General features: G+C 37.2%; 1 protein-coding gene across 1 annotated transcript in view; it reads left to right on the plus strand.

The window, feature by feature from the left end:
* MKX (mohawk homeobox) overlaps window positions 1–18,277 on the plus strand; it is a 60,023-nt gene that overhangs the window by 4,741 nt on the left and 37,005 nt on the right. The window contains exons 3-4 of the mRNA XM_046679343.1: window positions 4,881–5,034; window positions 5,464–5,799. Coding sequence (XP_046535299.1) covers window positions 4,881–5,034; window positions 5,464–5,799 — 490 coding nt within the window. The remainder of the gene's footprint in view (window positions 1–4,880; window positions 5,035–5,463; window positions 5,800–18,277) is intronic.

The raw sequence follows: 18,277 nt of genomic DNA on the forward strand, positions 1-18,277 counted from the left end.
CCTGTTTCACCCCAGCATGGTCCTTTCCATATAGTGGACTCTCTGCACGTGTCTGTAGGGTGAATAGGTTCTAATTGGGGAATACCACTGTGATAACCATTCGACTTTCCAAAACCTTTCTGACAGTAGAACGTGTCTTGAAATCTGGCTAAGATATTCTAGTGTTAAAATCCATCCCATTGTAGGGAATACACAGAGTACAGCTTGTTATCGTTAACGCTGTATGATGGTTGTACAGAAAAAGCACAAGTATAGCTCATTATTTTCCGTATATCTGGAAATATGTCATATTTTTATGTCTGTAGACAAATATGGAGTGTTCCTCTTATTTCTGGCTTCAATTTCTTGTTTATTGCAATATCTTCTATCTCTGTTTCTCATGGTTTATATAATAAGCTGTTAGCAGAATGGTTTTATTCCTTAATAACAAGAGGGTCTTGCATTTTGAGAATTTCTTGTACACTTAATGTTTTTGTTTTAGTTGTGTGTCACACTGTCAAACGTTTCATAAGAAGTGCTTTTGCCTAATTTTGCTGCTCTTAAATTGATAAGGAAGGGTGTGAAGCCTGGCCAGCAATCTCCGAAAGCCTAGAAACAAAAAGCTGAAACTTTAGTGGAGGAAATATATTTTAGGACCTCAAAGGTACTTTTTCTAATAAATAGAAGCTCTAAGGACATTAACTAGCACCTACATTTTATTCATCCCTGAAAAATGAAGCAGAAATAATTATTTATGCAACTTTCGCTTTTTTCTATTCACTAGACTTAGCAACTTGTCTTAATTTGCTATAGCTATGTTTAACTCTCCTTTGCATTATTAATCTGGCATCTTACTTCCTAATGAGATATAGGCATTTTTATAAAATTAACAAGCAGATGATTTGTGTGTGTGTGTGTGTGTGTGTGTATTTTGACTTTAACCAACTAAAATATTCCGTTGTGCTTGGTTCCTATGGCTGACCATTGTCCAAACATTATAAAATATACTCTATACTCTCACTATAAACAGCTTGATTGTGGAATAATATAAAGTAGTAAACAATTGGAGTTTATATTATTGTACGATATGGAGCTTACCAAGATCGTTGAAGAGGTTTTTAATAAAGGGCAGATGGGAGCTGTATTTTGTTTTAATATTTCCCATTGTTCATGTGTGTGTGTGTGTATATATATATATTTAAAATATATTTATATTTTTTCTGGATTGCAAGAATGAAATGTCTCCTTGGGATGATTTCTTTCACGATCACAATACAGAGTACTGGGTGGGTGGAATTTGAGAATACATTTTAATGATTGGATGTTAATAAGAAACTCCTTATAGTAGAAATTTCAAATTCCTATGCTCTGTCCATGTACCATTTGGAGAAATCTGCTGTGTTGTGAGGTTTTGCTCCCTATGTTGACATAGCTCTGGTTTTGCTTCTATTGAGTGCTTCTGCTGAAATATGTATGTGGTTATCACCTACAAGGATTATGGCAACTGTTAAATATGCAACAGAGTCTCAGATTGGTCCTTCTACATTATTCCAAGTGCTATACTACATGGTGTGGAAATGAGGTGCTCAATATTTCAGTTGAATAACCCAGAATAAGTTTGTTAATTCTGGAGGTTCAAAGGTGGACAGATGCCAGCATATTCCTTTGGGTTTATTCTAATGATTGCTCTGTCAATATGATGAATGTAAACACCTCCGTTAGAGTAGGAATGAAAATTATGGAATTTTCTCTTCCAACTTCTAAATATTTGATGTTCTAAGCTTTCACTATAAAATACAGTGTTTTTAAAGCTCTGAGCTTGACATAAAAATGCTGCTGCGGAACCTACCATTGGTAAGGAGGCCTATTTCATGTAAAATAGAATTTGAAGAGAATTTGAATGATAACCTGGAGGAATCTATGGTATGTTAAAGGTAGAAAATTTGAACTGATATTTTTACCTTTGGTGAAACAGATGGAGTTTGCGTTAATTTATCAGGAAAAGAATTGCAAAATAATATTTATGCAGATTTGTTAAGCAGCTATTTGTCTGCTGTTTGCATGACTTCATGCACGCAGGTATTAAACACCTGGACTATATCCAGCCCTTAGGTCGTACTATAAATTTCTGGTAATAAAATACTGGCAGAGTAAATATATTAGCACATTGGGTGCCATTCAAACCTATGAAATCAGTTTAGTAACAGCCTGTGTTAGACATCAGCAAACCTTTCTGCGAAATCTCCTGATCTGCAATTAATATACTATGGTAGGAACTATGAGTATATAAAACATAAACAGGATATGACCCCTACATATGAAAAGTTAGTTAATCCCACCATGACTTTGAAAGGTTTCCATTTTCGTATGTTAGAATTATAGCTGTTAGTGCTTTTGAAATTAGAAGGCCATTGCATTTTAATAAAAATATGAAGAGTTTCATAAGAACTGTACTATATGGTGGTTATGTTAAGATTTAAGATTAGTCTGAATTATATGATGTTTAATAAAGTGACAAAAAGGTTGGGAGTTGCAGTCTAATGAATATAAGGGGCATAGGCATAGGGGAAGTTGCAGGCTGTCCTCTGTGTGAGAGGAGGAGAGAAGGACATAAACACATGTATCTGACTGCCAGAGAGAGAAATGGTTGAGAGCAGAAGGTAGGTTAGTACCAACTAGAAGGGAATTAACACTGTTTAGCAGAGTGTGGGCTGTATTCACAGATCTGAGTTTTTAGAGTTGGCAAGGATGTTAAGAGCCATCTAATGCATTTTATAGATGAAGAGTTTGAAGTTTGGAAAAGTTGAGTGACTTATATAAATTCACACAGCATGTTTTTGGCAAATTCAGAACAGGAAACCAGTCTCCTTCCATCATGCCACAGTTACAGGATAATGGGACACTAATGAGGGTTTGAAGAAGTTAAGTGATTAAATTGTAATGGTGCATCAACACTTGAATTTGATGATGGTTGTTAAGACCCATTCACGTGGACAGGAGGGAAGTTAGAAAAAAGAATGTTCTAAAATTCCTAGTTAGTAGTAATGAGGACTTGGATGAACATTTTGCCCAGGACTGAGAGTAGAGGGAAGTTTGAGAAATGTAGTGAAGAAATGGACCAGGCATTTCGTGCTTCCATAGGGAATGTTCACCTGTGTGTCATAGTTAGTCAAGTATAGTTCTTCTCTGCCAGTCCTTCCGTGTGCAGGGGACACAGTTTATCCATTCCCAGCACGTGACACTGTGGTTAAAGCACGAGAGCTACTCAATTTATATTTATTGAATGAATAGTCCCAGAAGTTGTCTATGTACAGAGGTTGGAGGAGAGTGAGAATTTGAAGTCAGGCTAAAGCATAGTAATAAATGCACACCTTGACAGGAAGAGAGGTTGATGAAGACTAAGACTTCTGAAATGCCGCATAAATTTAATAGGACAGTTATCATTGCTTAAGACACAAAGGAGGTAGTATTGAAAAAAAAATACATGTATGTATACATAAAAACCAGAAAAAACTACGAAGTTTTACCCATGTGGACAAAGAAAAAAATTGTAGTTTTGTTTTTTCAAAAAGTAGAATTCACCACAGGTCCGTTCAATAGTTAGGGCTTAAGCAATGGGCAAAAATTGTGTCTTTATGGTATACATCTAAAAAAAAGAAAAAAAGAAACTTCCAGTGCAAGGATTGCCACACAAACCATTATAGTAATGTGGGGCATATTCTAGAACAAATTGGCAGGAAGACTTAATTCTCTTTCCACATTGTATTCTTTTAAAGGCAAATATTAGCCTTTCAAGTTTTTAATATACATATATATATATATTCTGATGGTAGCCCGACATTTTAAAAGAAACCTCAGGTACCGTTTTAGCCTCTAGAAATCTAATAGCACCTTAAAAAAATAATGGAAGTAACTTTCCTTTATTTTGGAGTGTTCATTTCTTTGCCATCAGCTATTTGCTTTGGAAACACTTGGGTTTCAGCTTAAAGCTGGATGTTACGTGGCTTTTTTCCCTCCCTCTACTTGTCTGATTACTCTATCTCCGATGGTTTTGCCAGGTCCTCTTTTATAGTCCAACCTCCTTCATTGCTGGAGGTTTCCAAGGTTTGGTCCTTGAGCGTCTTTCTGTTCTGCCTACTGTCACAACTTCAGCTCTCACTTCTGGGCATTTGACCCAAATCTGATCTTCCTCTCCCTTCGGTCTCAGATACCATCTTTATTTCCTTGCAGCACATCTCACCTGTACGCTTTTCTAGCGTCTCAAACTAAACGTTCCCCGAACCAAATGTGTCATTTCACCATTAAAGAGTTCTGCTTTCTTTCTCATAAGGGCACTATCCTTCTCTTGGTTACATGGGTTTGGTGATTCAAGGTCATCTTTAATTCTTCCCTCTCCCTCACCCACCACAATGTCCCTGAAATTTGTTCCCGTGTCCTCTTTATTGGGAGCACACTTCCCTCCCCATTAGACCTGACATATTCCTTCAAAGCCTAGCTTAAATTCCTCATGAATTCTTGAGTCACATATGAAAGTAACGCCTCCTTTCTTTGGACTCCTGTATCATATTATTTGATGCCTCTTAAGCCATTTATCACATTCGTTCCTATATTAGAGTTATTTGTATACTCTCCTACCTCCCTTACTAGACTGAAAATTTGATGGCAAGTCCTCTTCATTTTTTTTTATCCCCAGAATACATGTGCTCAATCTCTGTAGTAAGTGCTCAGCCTGTTTGTTGAATGAATGAATGAACAAATGGAATGAATGTCTAGTACTATTATGTCCTGAGAATATTTAATGATCAGAGATGCTGAGAGAGGCTTCAGTCCTTTTTGGGAAATTAACTGTATGATGGGTAATGTTGTTATGTTTTGTTAATTGAAAAATAATACTTTTTTAGGTGTCAAATTGGTTTGCTAATGCAAGACGTCGGCTTAAGAATACTGTTCGACAGCCAGATTTAAGCTGGGCTTTAAGAATAAAGTTGTACAACAAGTATGTTCAAGGAAATGCTGAGCGGCTTAGTGTCAGCAGCGATGACTCATGTTCCGAAGGTTTGTTAATAGTTTTATTTTGCTTTCTTTGCTTTGCCTCTATAATAAGTTCACCTCAGTTGCTATTTTTAAGGTTGATCCCACAAAACACGATGGTGCCATAGTGGGTTTTTTTTATTGCATGGGGTAACTTCACTTTTACAATACTATAAATGACCAACAGAATTACGGCTGTTTCCTCTTGTTTATAGATTTATCGTGTGTCAGAATAACATTTTCTGTGAAATTCACTAAAATTAAAATACCATAGGGAGAGATTACAGAGATCCCTGCTTTCCTTTGCCTAAAAAATTAATCTTGAATATCAAAGATAATTTTGTACACTTCAAATATTCTTCCCTTATATATATTTTTAATGATTAAGTACAACAATTGGGTGGTTGGGGAAAAATATGTGTAAGTACTAGCTAGTGGTATTTTCCCCCCTAGATGGAGAAAATCCTCCAAGAAACCACATGAACGAAGGGGGCTACAATAATCCCGTTCACCATCCTGTGATTAAAAGTGAGAGCTCAGTCATAAAAGCTGGAGTGAGGCCAGAGTCACGGGCCAGCGAGGACTACGTGTCACCCCCAAAATACAAGAGCAGCTTGTTGAACCGTTACCTTAACGACTCTTTGAGACATGTCATGGCCACAAATGCTGCCATGATGGGAAAGACAAGGCAAAGGAACCATTCGGGATCTTTTAGTTCCAATGAATTTGAGGAAGAATTGGTGTCTCCCTCGTCATCAGAAACTGAAGGCAACTTTGTCTATCGCACAGGTAAGTCTGTGCTTTTTGTGAGATCTCATTTAAAACAGAATTAAAACTGCGACAGAGGGATTTATTTTGACAGGTATAAAAGCATAATTTTTATTGCTTTTGCATCCATTACTCACGTATTGCCTGTAATTCAGTTTTAAAGCTTTCATTCTGTTTTTAATTACCAGTATGCTCGTTACTAGATGATGGGAAATTTTCATTCCTCACGATAATTTTTAATCTTAATGATAAAGATTCTTAGAGGAGATATATATTGGCTTTTATGAGTAAATTTTAATGGAGTAATGTCCTGGATTTCAGCTAGCCAGCCATGCAAATTCTTTGTATTCCATCTTTTTTCTTAAATTCTTTGGTTGCTAATCGTGTTACAAAATGAACACAAGTTAGCGTGGATGCCAATATAGGTCTGGGTTATGTTGCTTTGGAAATTTGACTTTTATTTCTGGAAAGCACAAGTAGAGCTGATAAATAGCTTTGAAAATTTTACTTTTATTCCAGAAATATTAAGTCAATTTCTACCTGTCCAAAAATTTGAGGTGGAGTAGTGAATTTGGTAGAATTTTCTATCTTGACTTCAGTTCCCAGAGAGCTTTGCTTGTGAAGAGTGTTTGAGCAAGTGCCCCTGGAACAAGGGATGTGCGCGACCTACCTCTGGTGTCCCGGTCCTGAAAATGCCATCAAGTGAAATTTAGAAGTGGAAGAGCTGGAAATAACTTCAGAAAGCTTCTAGTCCAGCCAGCTTATGTCACAGATAAGAAAACCCAGACCAAGAACACACAGTTAGTTATTCTTCTCCAGGTCAATAGGGCAGCTGAGCCTGCAGAAGAGGTAGGAGGAGCATAACTACCACTAGACCATTCCTACTGTTATTATTACACCTGCTGCCACCGGTCCTTTATTGCATAGTTGTGATATGCTAGGCCCTATGCTAAAAACTATGTGAATATTGCTACACTTGGTCCTTATAATATCAAGGAGCTTGATATGTGAGGAATAGGGCTTTAGAGGAATTTAAATTTGGTCTATTTAATATAGCCTTCACATTATGTAGCCAGAAATCTGATTTTCAAGTGTCTATGAATGTATATAAAATATAGTATCTATGAGGATTCAGAGAAAATACCAATACATTTTTAAAGACTTAATCTCATTTTCTGTTGCAGAAACTCCAACTCTAACAATGAAAACAACTGCAAACACTCAGAAATAGTCTTGTAAAGAATAATTGGGTCTAGGAAGAAGTAAAAGATGCAATAAAAGACTATTTAGCTAATAACAAAAATTTTAAAACTACATAGTAATGTCTAATCACTGTGACCAGAGCAGAACTTAGAGGTAATTCAGAGCTTGATAAATGTTTATTTACAGAGAAAGAAAAATAAATCAGTATTTCAAGTCCAGGTAATTGAAAAAAAGAATAAAAATAAAACAAAGAAAGGTAAAATGGAAAGCTGAAAAATAGGTAATTAGATCAAGTTGACTCTTTGAAAGCAAGAGTGAAAAAGACAAGCAAAAACTGACACAAATTAAATTTGGAAATGAGACAGGCGATGTAGCAATCAATATATAGTTATTAAGCAAAAAATATTTGTTAAAGTTATGATGAAATGGTATGCATAATTGACAACATACTGTATGCAAATGTGTAGATGAAATGAATTGGTATTATCCACACAAATTAAACTATAAATTTATAGTGAAAAAAGTTTTAAGTGACCACTAATTCAGGAAAGATTAAAGTTTTTAGTAAGCCCAGTTTCCAAAGCACATGAATTGGTAGATTCGTTGGATTTTTTTCAAACTTTGAAGAAGTAATTCATTCTCATGCTTTATACACTTTTCTGGGTCATATTAAAATATGAAAAGGATCTCAATTTTTACAAATGTAAACGTTCTCCTAATTTAAACCCAGATAGTATAGAAATCAAATTTTTATTTATGATACTGATACTATGAAACGACATGAGAGGAATTGATAATGTAAAGTGAAAAACAGTTTAAAATTATGAAAACATGGAATACAATTATGACGGTACAAATGTGTATAGACAAAAACGAGGAAGATTTTTGGAAACAGGGAAAGTTACTTTTGATAAGGTGGGATAATTGAAGATCTCTTATTTTTAAAAAATTTTCTTGTAAATTTCTTTGTGTCGCCCAGCAAAAGCAAAGTCATATGTCTATGAAATTCATCCAGTGTGATGAGTCTTCTGAAAATGTGTGCTTTTTTCAGAGGTAACGAAATATCAAATCAAGGAGAGAATAGCATGCCTGTATAGTTGAGGCTTTTCAAAGTTAAATACCTTGGCCATTTATTTTTATTAGAGCATTCCAAATGCACTTGGTCCATATTATGGACGATTCATTTGCCAAGTTCTACTTTTAAATAAAAACTTACTTTTTAGCTTATTATTACAAGCAGTGAGAAAGCAGCCTAGACATGTAAACTTCTGGTTTTTCATGTGTGTGTGTAAACTTAAAAAGAACAAAATAAAGTTTTTGGTTTTGTGGATGGAGAATTAAGAGAGACTGGTGGTCTAGGACTGATTTGCTAAATTTCAGACTGAAATAATAAATGGCTGTCCTCTGTGAGAACTGAATGACAATGCTGGGGCAGTTGTAGCTGGGTTACCAGTCATGCAGAAAGAGAGAACAGGGGATTTCAATAAATACTTTCTGAGCGACTGCTATGGTTTCTCTGGCATACACGCTTACTCTGAATTCCTTCCATTCTTTCTGGTCCTATCTTCCTTTGCTCACCTAAAGAGAAATCTTCTAAGTGTGCTGTTAATCACCATTCCTCTCTCCCACCCCAGCTCCACAGCAGCATCAACATTTTAACTTTTAAATTCTTTTGCAAGAATAGATCACCTTTAAAAACAATTTATTGGTTTTTCTCTGCTAAGAAATTTTATCCATTTTTCCAGCCATTTTCGTAAAAGAGTTGCTATCTCATGATGCATTTAATTAAATATTTGGAATCAAAAAGCTAAATGAAAGCATTGGTGTGTGGAAGGATAATCTAACCCAATTTCATTTCACTTGCTCTCGTTAAATTCTAGGCGGCACAAGCCTGGTTGATTATAAAGTAGTAATCCTAATTGAAGACAGCATTAGACACTGTCATAGTAGCTACAAACATGTTTTTATTGATTTTATCTAGAGATTAAATATTTCTCTGTAATCTGCAGTCTTCTGCATCATGCCAGGCTCTCAATAAATATTGGTTAAAATGTTTCTGACACCAGTAATTATAACATTAGAATTGATCAGAATTATTAAGGGCATTGCTTCTAAACACAAGTAATACTCAAGAAAATTTAGTCACTTGATGTCCTCTGCTGACTTAAGTCATCTCAATTAAAATTATAATCCGTTTTCATCGTATGAGGTTAACGAATGGTGATTTTCAGGTATTTGATGGAGTGAATTCCCATTACAAGCTGATTGCCGTGCCTCTAGCCTCTAGCCTCTAGGTGGGTCCACTCCCTGAGGTATCAGGGTAAGGACTCTAGCCGTAATATCTCCTCCATTCCTGTTGAGGCCGTGCTCCTATGCTCCAGATGGGACCATCCATGAAAGAGCCACCTGCCACCTATGTCCCCTTACAGAGTGAGTCCTCACTGGAGCCTTTCTTAATTTGGGCTAGAGTTTAATTTACCCTCCAAACCAAGCCTATTGAATGTCCTTCTTCGCTGAAAGAGAGAGAAGAGGTTTCTAACAAGTGTACTGATGGGGGAAAAGCAGGCAAGTCTTGAAGTAAAACATGAGGACTTCCCTTCTTCTTTTGGTCAGTTTAAGGACAAGTCCCTCTTATGTTCTTTCTTTTTGCAGCTCACAAAGATCAACTTGTAAATGGCTAGTACATTTGAATGGTTACTCTCTGAGCCCCATTGCTCTGCTGGTATATAATTCGTAAATTTAATCTGCTCCCACAAGGCTGAGTGTATAAGCTTCATCCTGTTAAACGGTCTAAAATCCCTTTTAATTATACACATCTGGTATTGCAGAAACATTTAGGTGGATAGGGCTCTTTTTTATGTTAGTGTGAATTAATCAGATTAGCTTCTTCTCTACTTGACTAAAGTAAATCCCTGAAGAAATGGAGATTTTGATTGAGAGAAAAAAGAAGTCATTTATTTGGTGCATGGGACCCTTTGGGAGGTAGAGTCCGTTAGCATGGCCTGCTGCCGTTGGAACAAAATGAGAAAACAAGGGATTTTGGTTACTGAGGAACGAGGAACTAGGAAGTAGAATGAAAGTCTGGGGGGTATGACAAAGGCTAAACACCAGTTCCAGACATTTTTTCTTGGCTAATGATGACCCCCAAGGGGAGGGATGTTGTTTGTTCTCTCTTTTCCTGCACACTCGGGTGCTTTAGAATTTAAACTGGTATTATCAGTAGTAAAACCCAGGTATGCTCATGAGTTCAATCAGCCATTGGATGAGCCTTGCTTAATTTATAGCACAGGTTCTTTGGAGAAATATTCTCTCAGTTGTGAACAGCCAAGTTGTTGGGACGCAGTCTGTTCACATATGAGGTGCTCTTTCACGCATTTGTTCCACATACAAAAATGTTTATTAAGAGCCTCTCCACACAGGCGCTGTTCCAGGCTCCCTGGAGCCCTGTGTTTTGTGCTAGGCTCCGCATCAAAGAGACCGTAGTGAAATGAAGCAGAAGAAAGATTTAAAGAGATGCCTTGGCAGATCTTTTTGAGCAGTGAATAATCACCCCTGATTTCTATGTTTCATTAATTTTAGGTTTGTGTTTGGAGGTAGCTTAAAGGTAGCCTCATGGCAGTCAAGAGAAGGATTCAGCCAGAGCCAGCTGTTGAGGGTGGTGTGTGTTTCTGCGGATATGCTAGGTTTCTCTCTGGGATTTTATTGACCAGTAAGTCCACTTTGGCTACTTTTTTCTTCTTTTATTTCCCTTTTTGTGCTTGTCACTTCCTTGTTTTTAGTGAAAGAATTAAGCTTTGCCGTTTTGGATTATTCCAGACATTCTTTTCCTGGCATGCAAATGCCTGTTGATGTACTCCAGCGGAGAATAATAAAACCCTCGATCACCAGCCCAGTTAGTGACATTTAAAGGATTCTTGAAAGGTTATCCAATTTCTTGTCTTGTATCTTTACTACAATAGTGCCTCACCTATCAAACACCATCTGGGAACAAGTGAAATTTTCAGATAGAAATTTAAAGTACCGATTTAAAAGATTTATGATTTTCTGCTCTCCTAAACTTCTGTTAACCACAGCATGTAGGGTGTGCATCAGCATCCTCTCTCTTCTCTAAGCTCCCTCCTCCTATAGCTTTTTATCTGCTAGTCTCATCTTTCAAAAGCAGTAATTTTAGGATTAACTACAATCCTAAACTTACCCCTAATGCCTTTGAATAAAGAGTGATATCTTTCTGATAGCCTTTTAAAAAGGGATCTTTCCTCATTACTTATTTCAAAGCAGAAATGTTTTAAATGAGATTTATAGAAATCCTGACCTTGGGGTAGGTATGGGGTTACTCTAGAATTATAAAAACTTAAGTATTATTCTGAACACCACAGATTCTTAAATTCTTAAATATTTATCAGAGATAAGAATGGCAAAACACATTCACCTGGATTATTTCTGAAATTCAAATTAGCTTGATTTTGAAATTAAATTTTCTTTACGGGTTCACTTGTAAAATTTAAATGAGATTGCATAAGGGTTCCACCTACTGTTAACAACTAGAGATTAACGGCCCATGAAAATAGAAAAAGAGAACAGATATTGACATGAGTGGTTTGCCGGCTGGTTTCAGGGGTAGCTCTTCATTCACTTTTCTTTGTTTGTTTTTTGGTATCATGTGAGAGCCTGAAAACGCCTAATGCAGATTCTGAGACTTCCAGCCCCATTCAGCAACACGGCTTACAAACAAATCGAAAGCATATGGCAGCTTAGTTTATAAAATGTACACATTTTTTAGAGCTGTGTTTGATCCTGACATTTTTTTGTCCTCTTAACATTGTGTTTCCTCCATGTGGTGCCTAAGAATGATAGCAACACTGGTTTCACATCTGTGTAAAGGTAGACAAACTGTTTTCTGAAATGCAGCTACATTCTGTCTCCTCTTTTGTGCTGATACTCACTGCCCTGTATGTATTAAAAGCTCTCTGAGACCCTGAAATGGTGTTTTATTCATTTTATAGTCCCCCTGGCACTTAGTACAGTGTCTTTCACATATTTGCTCCATAACTGTTTCTTAGATGAATGAGTTAGTGTTTTAATGATTTAGTCTGCCTGCCTCTTAAATCATAAAAGACGTTTTAATGTACATATGTATATGTTGATCTGGGTCTGTGAACGTGACAAGGGAAAGAAAATGGTCCTGAATAAGTTTAAAAGGATAAAAAAAAAAAGGCAAATGCAAAAAAGTTAAAACCAGAGGGAAAAAAAATTAAATGAAATGAAGCTTAAAACTATGAGATGTTTAAGAGATTCAAAATAAAAACTTAGAAAGTATAAAATGAAACTAACCCGATTTTCAAGTAAAAGAGTGACTTTCAGGAAAATGCAAGGATTATAAATGGAAAAGGTTAGCTAGTTTAAAGAAAACCTACGGAAGAGTAAAAAGTATAGCAGATAGACAAATAAATACAAATGGAGCTTTTAGGAATTTGCCTTGACTAAGTAATGATATTTATTGTCTTTCTCCAATCTAGTACATAGCCTTGTAGGTGACATTTGAGAAACAAAGCACAGATTTATGTCCACTGATTTGAGCTCTTCTGCCACACTCACTCTCAGAGTTGACATGACAGCTTTGACTTTTTAAGAATGACTATTTTTAATCCTATGATAGAATTGGTGAATGTCTATGCAGAAATTTTACATTTTCTCTCTCCTCCACATATAAGAGTAAAGATCCCATACCTTGTACATATTTTTCTGTTAAAAAGTTTATCAACATGAAATTTCGATCCTGCAGGAGTATTGTCTATATTTTGGCGTTACTGTTCTACTGGCATTCAACCAATTGTAGTTGATTTTCTGATACTCTATGCATTTCAAACTTGCTGGAGTGGTCAGTCACATTCTGGTGCAGTTTCACAGAAGTGCTTGTTCATGTCACTATATTTAAGACTGTGTCAGTATTTCCATTAAGAGACTTTTTTCATTCCCTAGGGCTTCTAAATAAGTCATAAAAAGTCAAGCCAAACTCAAAGCTGGCATAAAAGGGCCTTTTTTTCTTCTATGTATAAGGAATATAAGTGCATAACTCCCACTAATTCTAAATTTAGTTAGGTTTGTAAACTCTTTTCACACTGACAAGAACAAATAAGATCCATTGACACTTCTCCAGCCTGAGACTAAAAAGGATGTCAAAAAGTGTTTACTGTTTGTGAAAATAACAAGACATTCTATTTAATGAACATGGAAGTGGTTTCTTTTCTTTCTTTCCTTTTTGGTTACTTGCTGTTAGTTTTTCCCTTCTGCCTCCCTACTTTCTTTCTAAAATTAAACAGGTATTTTTCGATGTCAAAATTTGTCTTGTTGATATAACAGAATTTTTACTCAGGATAAATATGTGTTTTCTTCCAGCCCAGAATTTTGCTACTTTTAAATATTGGAAGCTTGTGTTCTTGTTTTCTATTAGAAATTATATCATTTATAACTGTGAGCTTTGAGGAAGCAAAAAAATAATGTTTCTTCACTTTCCCAATTTCTTTCACAAAATGTGAATTTTTTTCTGGGTTTTCAGTTTACGTGAAGGATGACGTGTTTAAATAACAGCTACACAATGAACCGTCTCTCCCTTTCCCCTTGGACAGCTTTGTTACCTGATTTCTCTCGTTTTCATTGTACTAAAGAAGGAAATAGTCAAGGATTTTTATAAATCCAGGCGTGAATTTTAAAAGATCCTCCAGTTCAGTCCCTTAATTTTCAGATGAGGAAATGCTGTGGGCTCTCTGCTGGGCGTTGAAGTGGTTGGTTTTTTGGAGATGAGTGGCTTGGTTGCTTGGAGCTGTCATCCTGATCCTTGGTACAATAAGTGTAAGTGCTTTTGGCAATTTCTGGTGCTGAGTTGACTTTTACTTAAAAAATGCCTACGGGGCTGGCTCCATGGCCTAGTGGTTAAGTTCAGTGCACTCTGATTCTTTGGCAGCTTGGGTTCAGTTCCCGGGCATGGACCTACACTCCTCGTCGGTGGCCATGCTGTGGCAGTGTCCCACATACAAAATAGAGGGATATTGGCACAGATCTTAGCTCAGGGTGAACCTTCCGCAGCAAAAAAATTAAAAATGCTTGAGTCATTAGTATTAAACTTTCGAGAACTTAGGTTAGGTGTGGGTGCATTTAAAAAAATTCTCTGTTGTAATGGCTGCAGTCTTTACACGTGTTGATAGATTGCAGGTTTTCATAGGCATATAGTACCCAGGATCATTCTTTGGTTACTTAGGGAAATAGGAATGGTTTGCAGAAGATCCCTAACAGTTAATCCTGCTGGTGTGTGTGTGCACGCACACGTGTGTGTATAGTGGTAGTAATAGAAATTGAACATAGTTGGGAAAACAAAATAAGTTTTTTTTTTGAGGAGTTTCAGCCTTGAGCTAACATCTGCTGCCAATCCTCCTCTTTTTGCTGAGGAACACTGGCCCGAGCTAACATCCGTACCTGTGTTCCTCTACTTTATATGTGGGACACCTACCACAGCATGGCTTGCCAAGCGGTGCCACGTCCGCACCCAGGATCTGAACTGGCGAACTCGGGGCCGCCAAAGCAGAACATGTAAACTTAACCATTGTGCCACTGGCCGGCCCCCACAATAACTTTTGAAAATGACCATTGGTATCTTTCCTCTGCCCTGCCCACACAAGGGAGATACTGAGTCATTATCTGAGAGTGGTCAAAAAAGCTTCAGTGATAATAGCAGTCCAGCTGGAAGGTGGTTTGGGGAAGGTAGATTAGTCTCAACTTTAAACAACAACATCACTCGCCCACTTCTGAAAATTTTGGACCTTCCCAGTCAGAAAAGCGAGCCACGAACTGTTTTTCCCAGCCCAGTAGGACGCTGTGGTGCAAGGTACCCTGAGTTACTGCCGAGTCAATTCACCTTTAGCATTTCCTCAGGTCTCCACATCACTAGATGCACATAGCAAAAACAAAACCAAAGTTTAGACCTCATTGTCTCACAGATTTGGGCAGTGCCTTAGCGATGGCAGTGTGGCCAGGATGCTGTCAATTGCATGTCATCTCTTCCACAATCACTGAACTGCAGGTAGGGTTGCAAACAGCCTCTTGTCCACTGACTTCAGTGCTTTGGAGCATCTCTGATACAGTGACCAAAAAGAACATCTTTGACAAGAAGGATGTGTTCCCTTTTTGGTACCATTGTTTATATGTATATTTATATATTTATATTTATATATGTGCTGTACACGCAAGCAATTTTGCCTTTGATCAAGCCTCATTTAAAGAGAACAAAAATTTTTTAAATAGTGATTTTGAGAGGAGTAGTTTGGTAATATAAAATTGAAGTGGAAAAACAATGCAAATGAAAGTGAAACCTTTTCAGTTGGTGACAGGTGGTCAGAGACAACCATTCATAAAGTGGGAGTTCCAGGAAATAGTTTGCTCTTTAAGTTTGCGCATAGCTGCCTGTGTGTTTAAAATTTAGAACTGATAGTCCCTTCGATGGAGCCAGCCCCAGGTTATAGTGGACAAAGCTCTCAGTATGGCAGAGACATTTCACGTAAGAATGCCATGTTCTGCCAAGACTGTCATTATGACACTAAAATGTACCCTTTTGCTAAGGGCCAGAATTCAGAGGCTCTCCTTCCAGTTTCTACACTGATTTAGACAACAGATGCGTAAAAGGCAAAGTGGTATTCAGGATCATTTGTCACATGGCTTCAGGACAGGAGGATGGCTATCTGGCAAGAGCAAGAATTCCTTAAATGTTACTGGGTCTTACATTTCTGAACGTAAAATCCGTGGCCAGAAGTTGCTTGGTGCCAAGTGCCTTTGCCGTGATGTCTTCACCCAGCACAAAGCTGGATGGCTGCGACACTGCGGCTGCTTCAGAATCCTCATAGCCTGCGCCAGTTTGCAACTGACGTTGAGTGCTGCTGTTGCTTTGCATTTTCTTTTATTGCTGTCTTGGTTGCATTTATTCTCGCTGTATTTTTTTCCTCCTTTAATTCTCCTCTGAGCTGCTCGGTCTATCCAGCTGGATCAAGGAGTTTTTTCACAGCCTTGTCAGTAGTGCAGTTCGTCTTGTTTTAGTTTTTATTGTGTCTCCTGGGTTCCTTTACTTTAGACCTTTCCAGAAATATGGCACCAGTTCAGATTTACTCATAACCCACGAGGCCTCCGGTTTATCTAACCTGTGTACTTTTTTCTTTCAGGAGATTTTTTTATAATTTTTTTCCCTTAAAATGTGCTTGAAAAAGTATAAACATAAATCATCTGGAGGAATAATTCTCAGCTACCTTGAAAGGTGTTTGAGGGCTATTTCACAGTTACTATGATTGAAGCAGTAAAATTTAGTTTATAGTTAACAATAACTTTCCTTTCATAAGGAAAATATAAAAAAGCTCAACTTTATGATTTCATGACATATTACCAACCCCCAAATACCATTCCTGATCCCCATCCGCTAACGCACACACTCAGTGAAATGCTCAGGGAAGAACCATAAAAGGGAATGAGCTGTATTCTCTTTGACCTTGTCCTGTCTCTCAGGTACTTTAATTAAAATGATAGCGTTAAAGGTCTGAGACTCACTTGAAGCAATATGAGTTTAATCTGTATTTTGACTGTAGTTGAATTCCTGCTGCTTTAACTGTGGTTTGGAAAATGACTTTGCTGGGCCCAAATTTTCTCTCCAGTCAGCCTCCTTACCTGACCCGAAATTACCCCCGTGTAGATTAGGCCACAGGAAGTTAGGAGTGGAAAGAGCATTGCTCAGAAATCAGGAGCTCTGAATTTAGGCAGAACTGCTAGCCATTGGGTATGTGTTCGAAGGCAAGTCCCTTTATTTACCAGGGCCTCGGTTCCTTGAGCTGTAAAATGAGAGTGTGTGACAAAATAATCCGTAAATACCTTTTTACCTCTGATAATCTGAGATTCTGTGAAATGCCTGGGGAGAGAAGGGAGCCCACAGTTTACGGAAAGTCATAGTTAGATGCATACCACGTTATCTCTATTAGAAACAGAACTTGGGCTCTGAGCAACAGGACAGGAACATGTCAAAGGAGCCTTGGGGAGCATGGCAGCAGTAAGCCCCCCTGGTGGCAGTTAAAGGACCCTGCCAGGGAGGGTATTGGCCTCTGAGGGTGGGTCACGAGGCCAAGAGGGGAGAGGACACGTGGTTAAATCTGTCAATGTGTTGTTTACGTCTTGTGTCATTTTTAGGACGATCTATCCCAAGATTATAAAAGTTTGCTTCTACGTTTTCTTCTGCTTCTTTTATTAGTTTAACTGTACATTTATATACGCATAATCTAACTAAATTTTTTTTAATTGTATGAGGTAATGATCTGACTTCTATTTTTTTTCCCCGAATTGATAGTCAGTTGTCCCAACACAGTTGACTGAGTACCTCCACCTTTCCTTACTGATTTGAAATGCTGCCTTTATTATATACTAACTTCCTTTATATGTGTGTCTATTTCTAGACTCCAGGGTTTCCATCAAACTTTAAAAATATTCTTGTATCAGTAGCACACAGTTTTCATGACTGTAGCTTTATTGTGCATTTTGATGTATGGCAGGGTATGTCTGCTTTCACTTTTTTCAAAATATTCTCATCTAGCCTCTTGAATTTACTTTTCCAGTTGAACCTTGGAATAAGCTTGACAAGTTCTCTTTAAAAAATTCCATTGGAAATTAATTTGGGATTGCAGGGAATTTATATAATAATTTGGGGAATATTTTTATCTTTCTTACATCCAGTCTTTCCACTCAGGCACGTGGTATCTTTCTCCACTTGTTCTGATCATCTTTCATGACATCCACTAAGTTTTTATAGTTTTTTACATAGGGTTTGCATAGTCCTCATTGAGTTTAATTATTTTGTTGTTCCTATTGTTTCTATTGTGGATGACTTCTTGTCTGTTTTGTAATAGTTATCACTGATATATAGGAAATCTGTTGAGTTTTGTCTATTTTTCTTATATCCAGTTGGATTGTCAAAGTACACACAAGTGTATATCTTTCAAATAGTAACAGTTTTATGTCTTTATTCTCCTCCTCCCTCTTTTCCTCCCTGTCTCCCTCTAATTATTGCGTTGCATAGACCAGATTTCCAAAGCAATGTTGAATAGCAGCAGTGATGGCAGACAATAAATGGAATTTTCCTTATATTTTATCATTAAGTATGGTGTTCACAGAAGGTTCTGGTGTAATTGCTTCATCAAATTAAGGGATTCTCCTTCCATTCCTAGATTATTTAATAAGAGATTCCACCCACTCCTAAACACACACATAACTGAATAGG

Source organism: Equus quagga, chromosome 12 (genome assembly GCF_021613505.1).
Source record: "Equus quagga isolate Etosha38 chromosome 12, UCLA_HA_Equagga_1.0, whole genome shotgun sequence".
Taxonomy (NCBI): domain Eukaryota; kingdom Metazoa; phylum Chordata; class Mammalia; order Perissodactyla; family Equidae; genus Equus; species Equus quagga.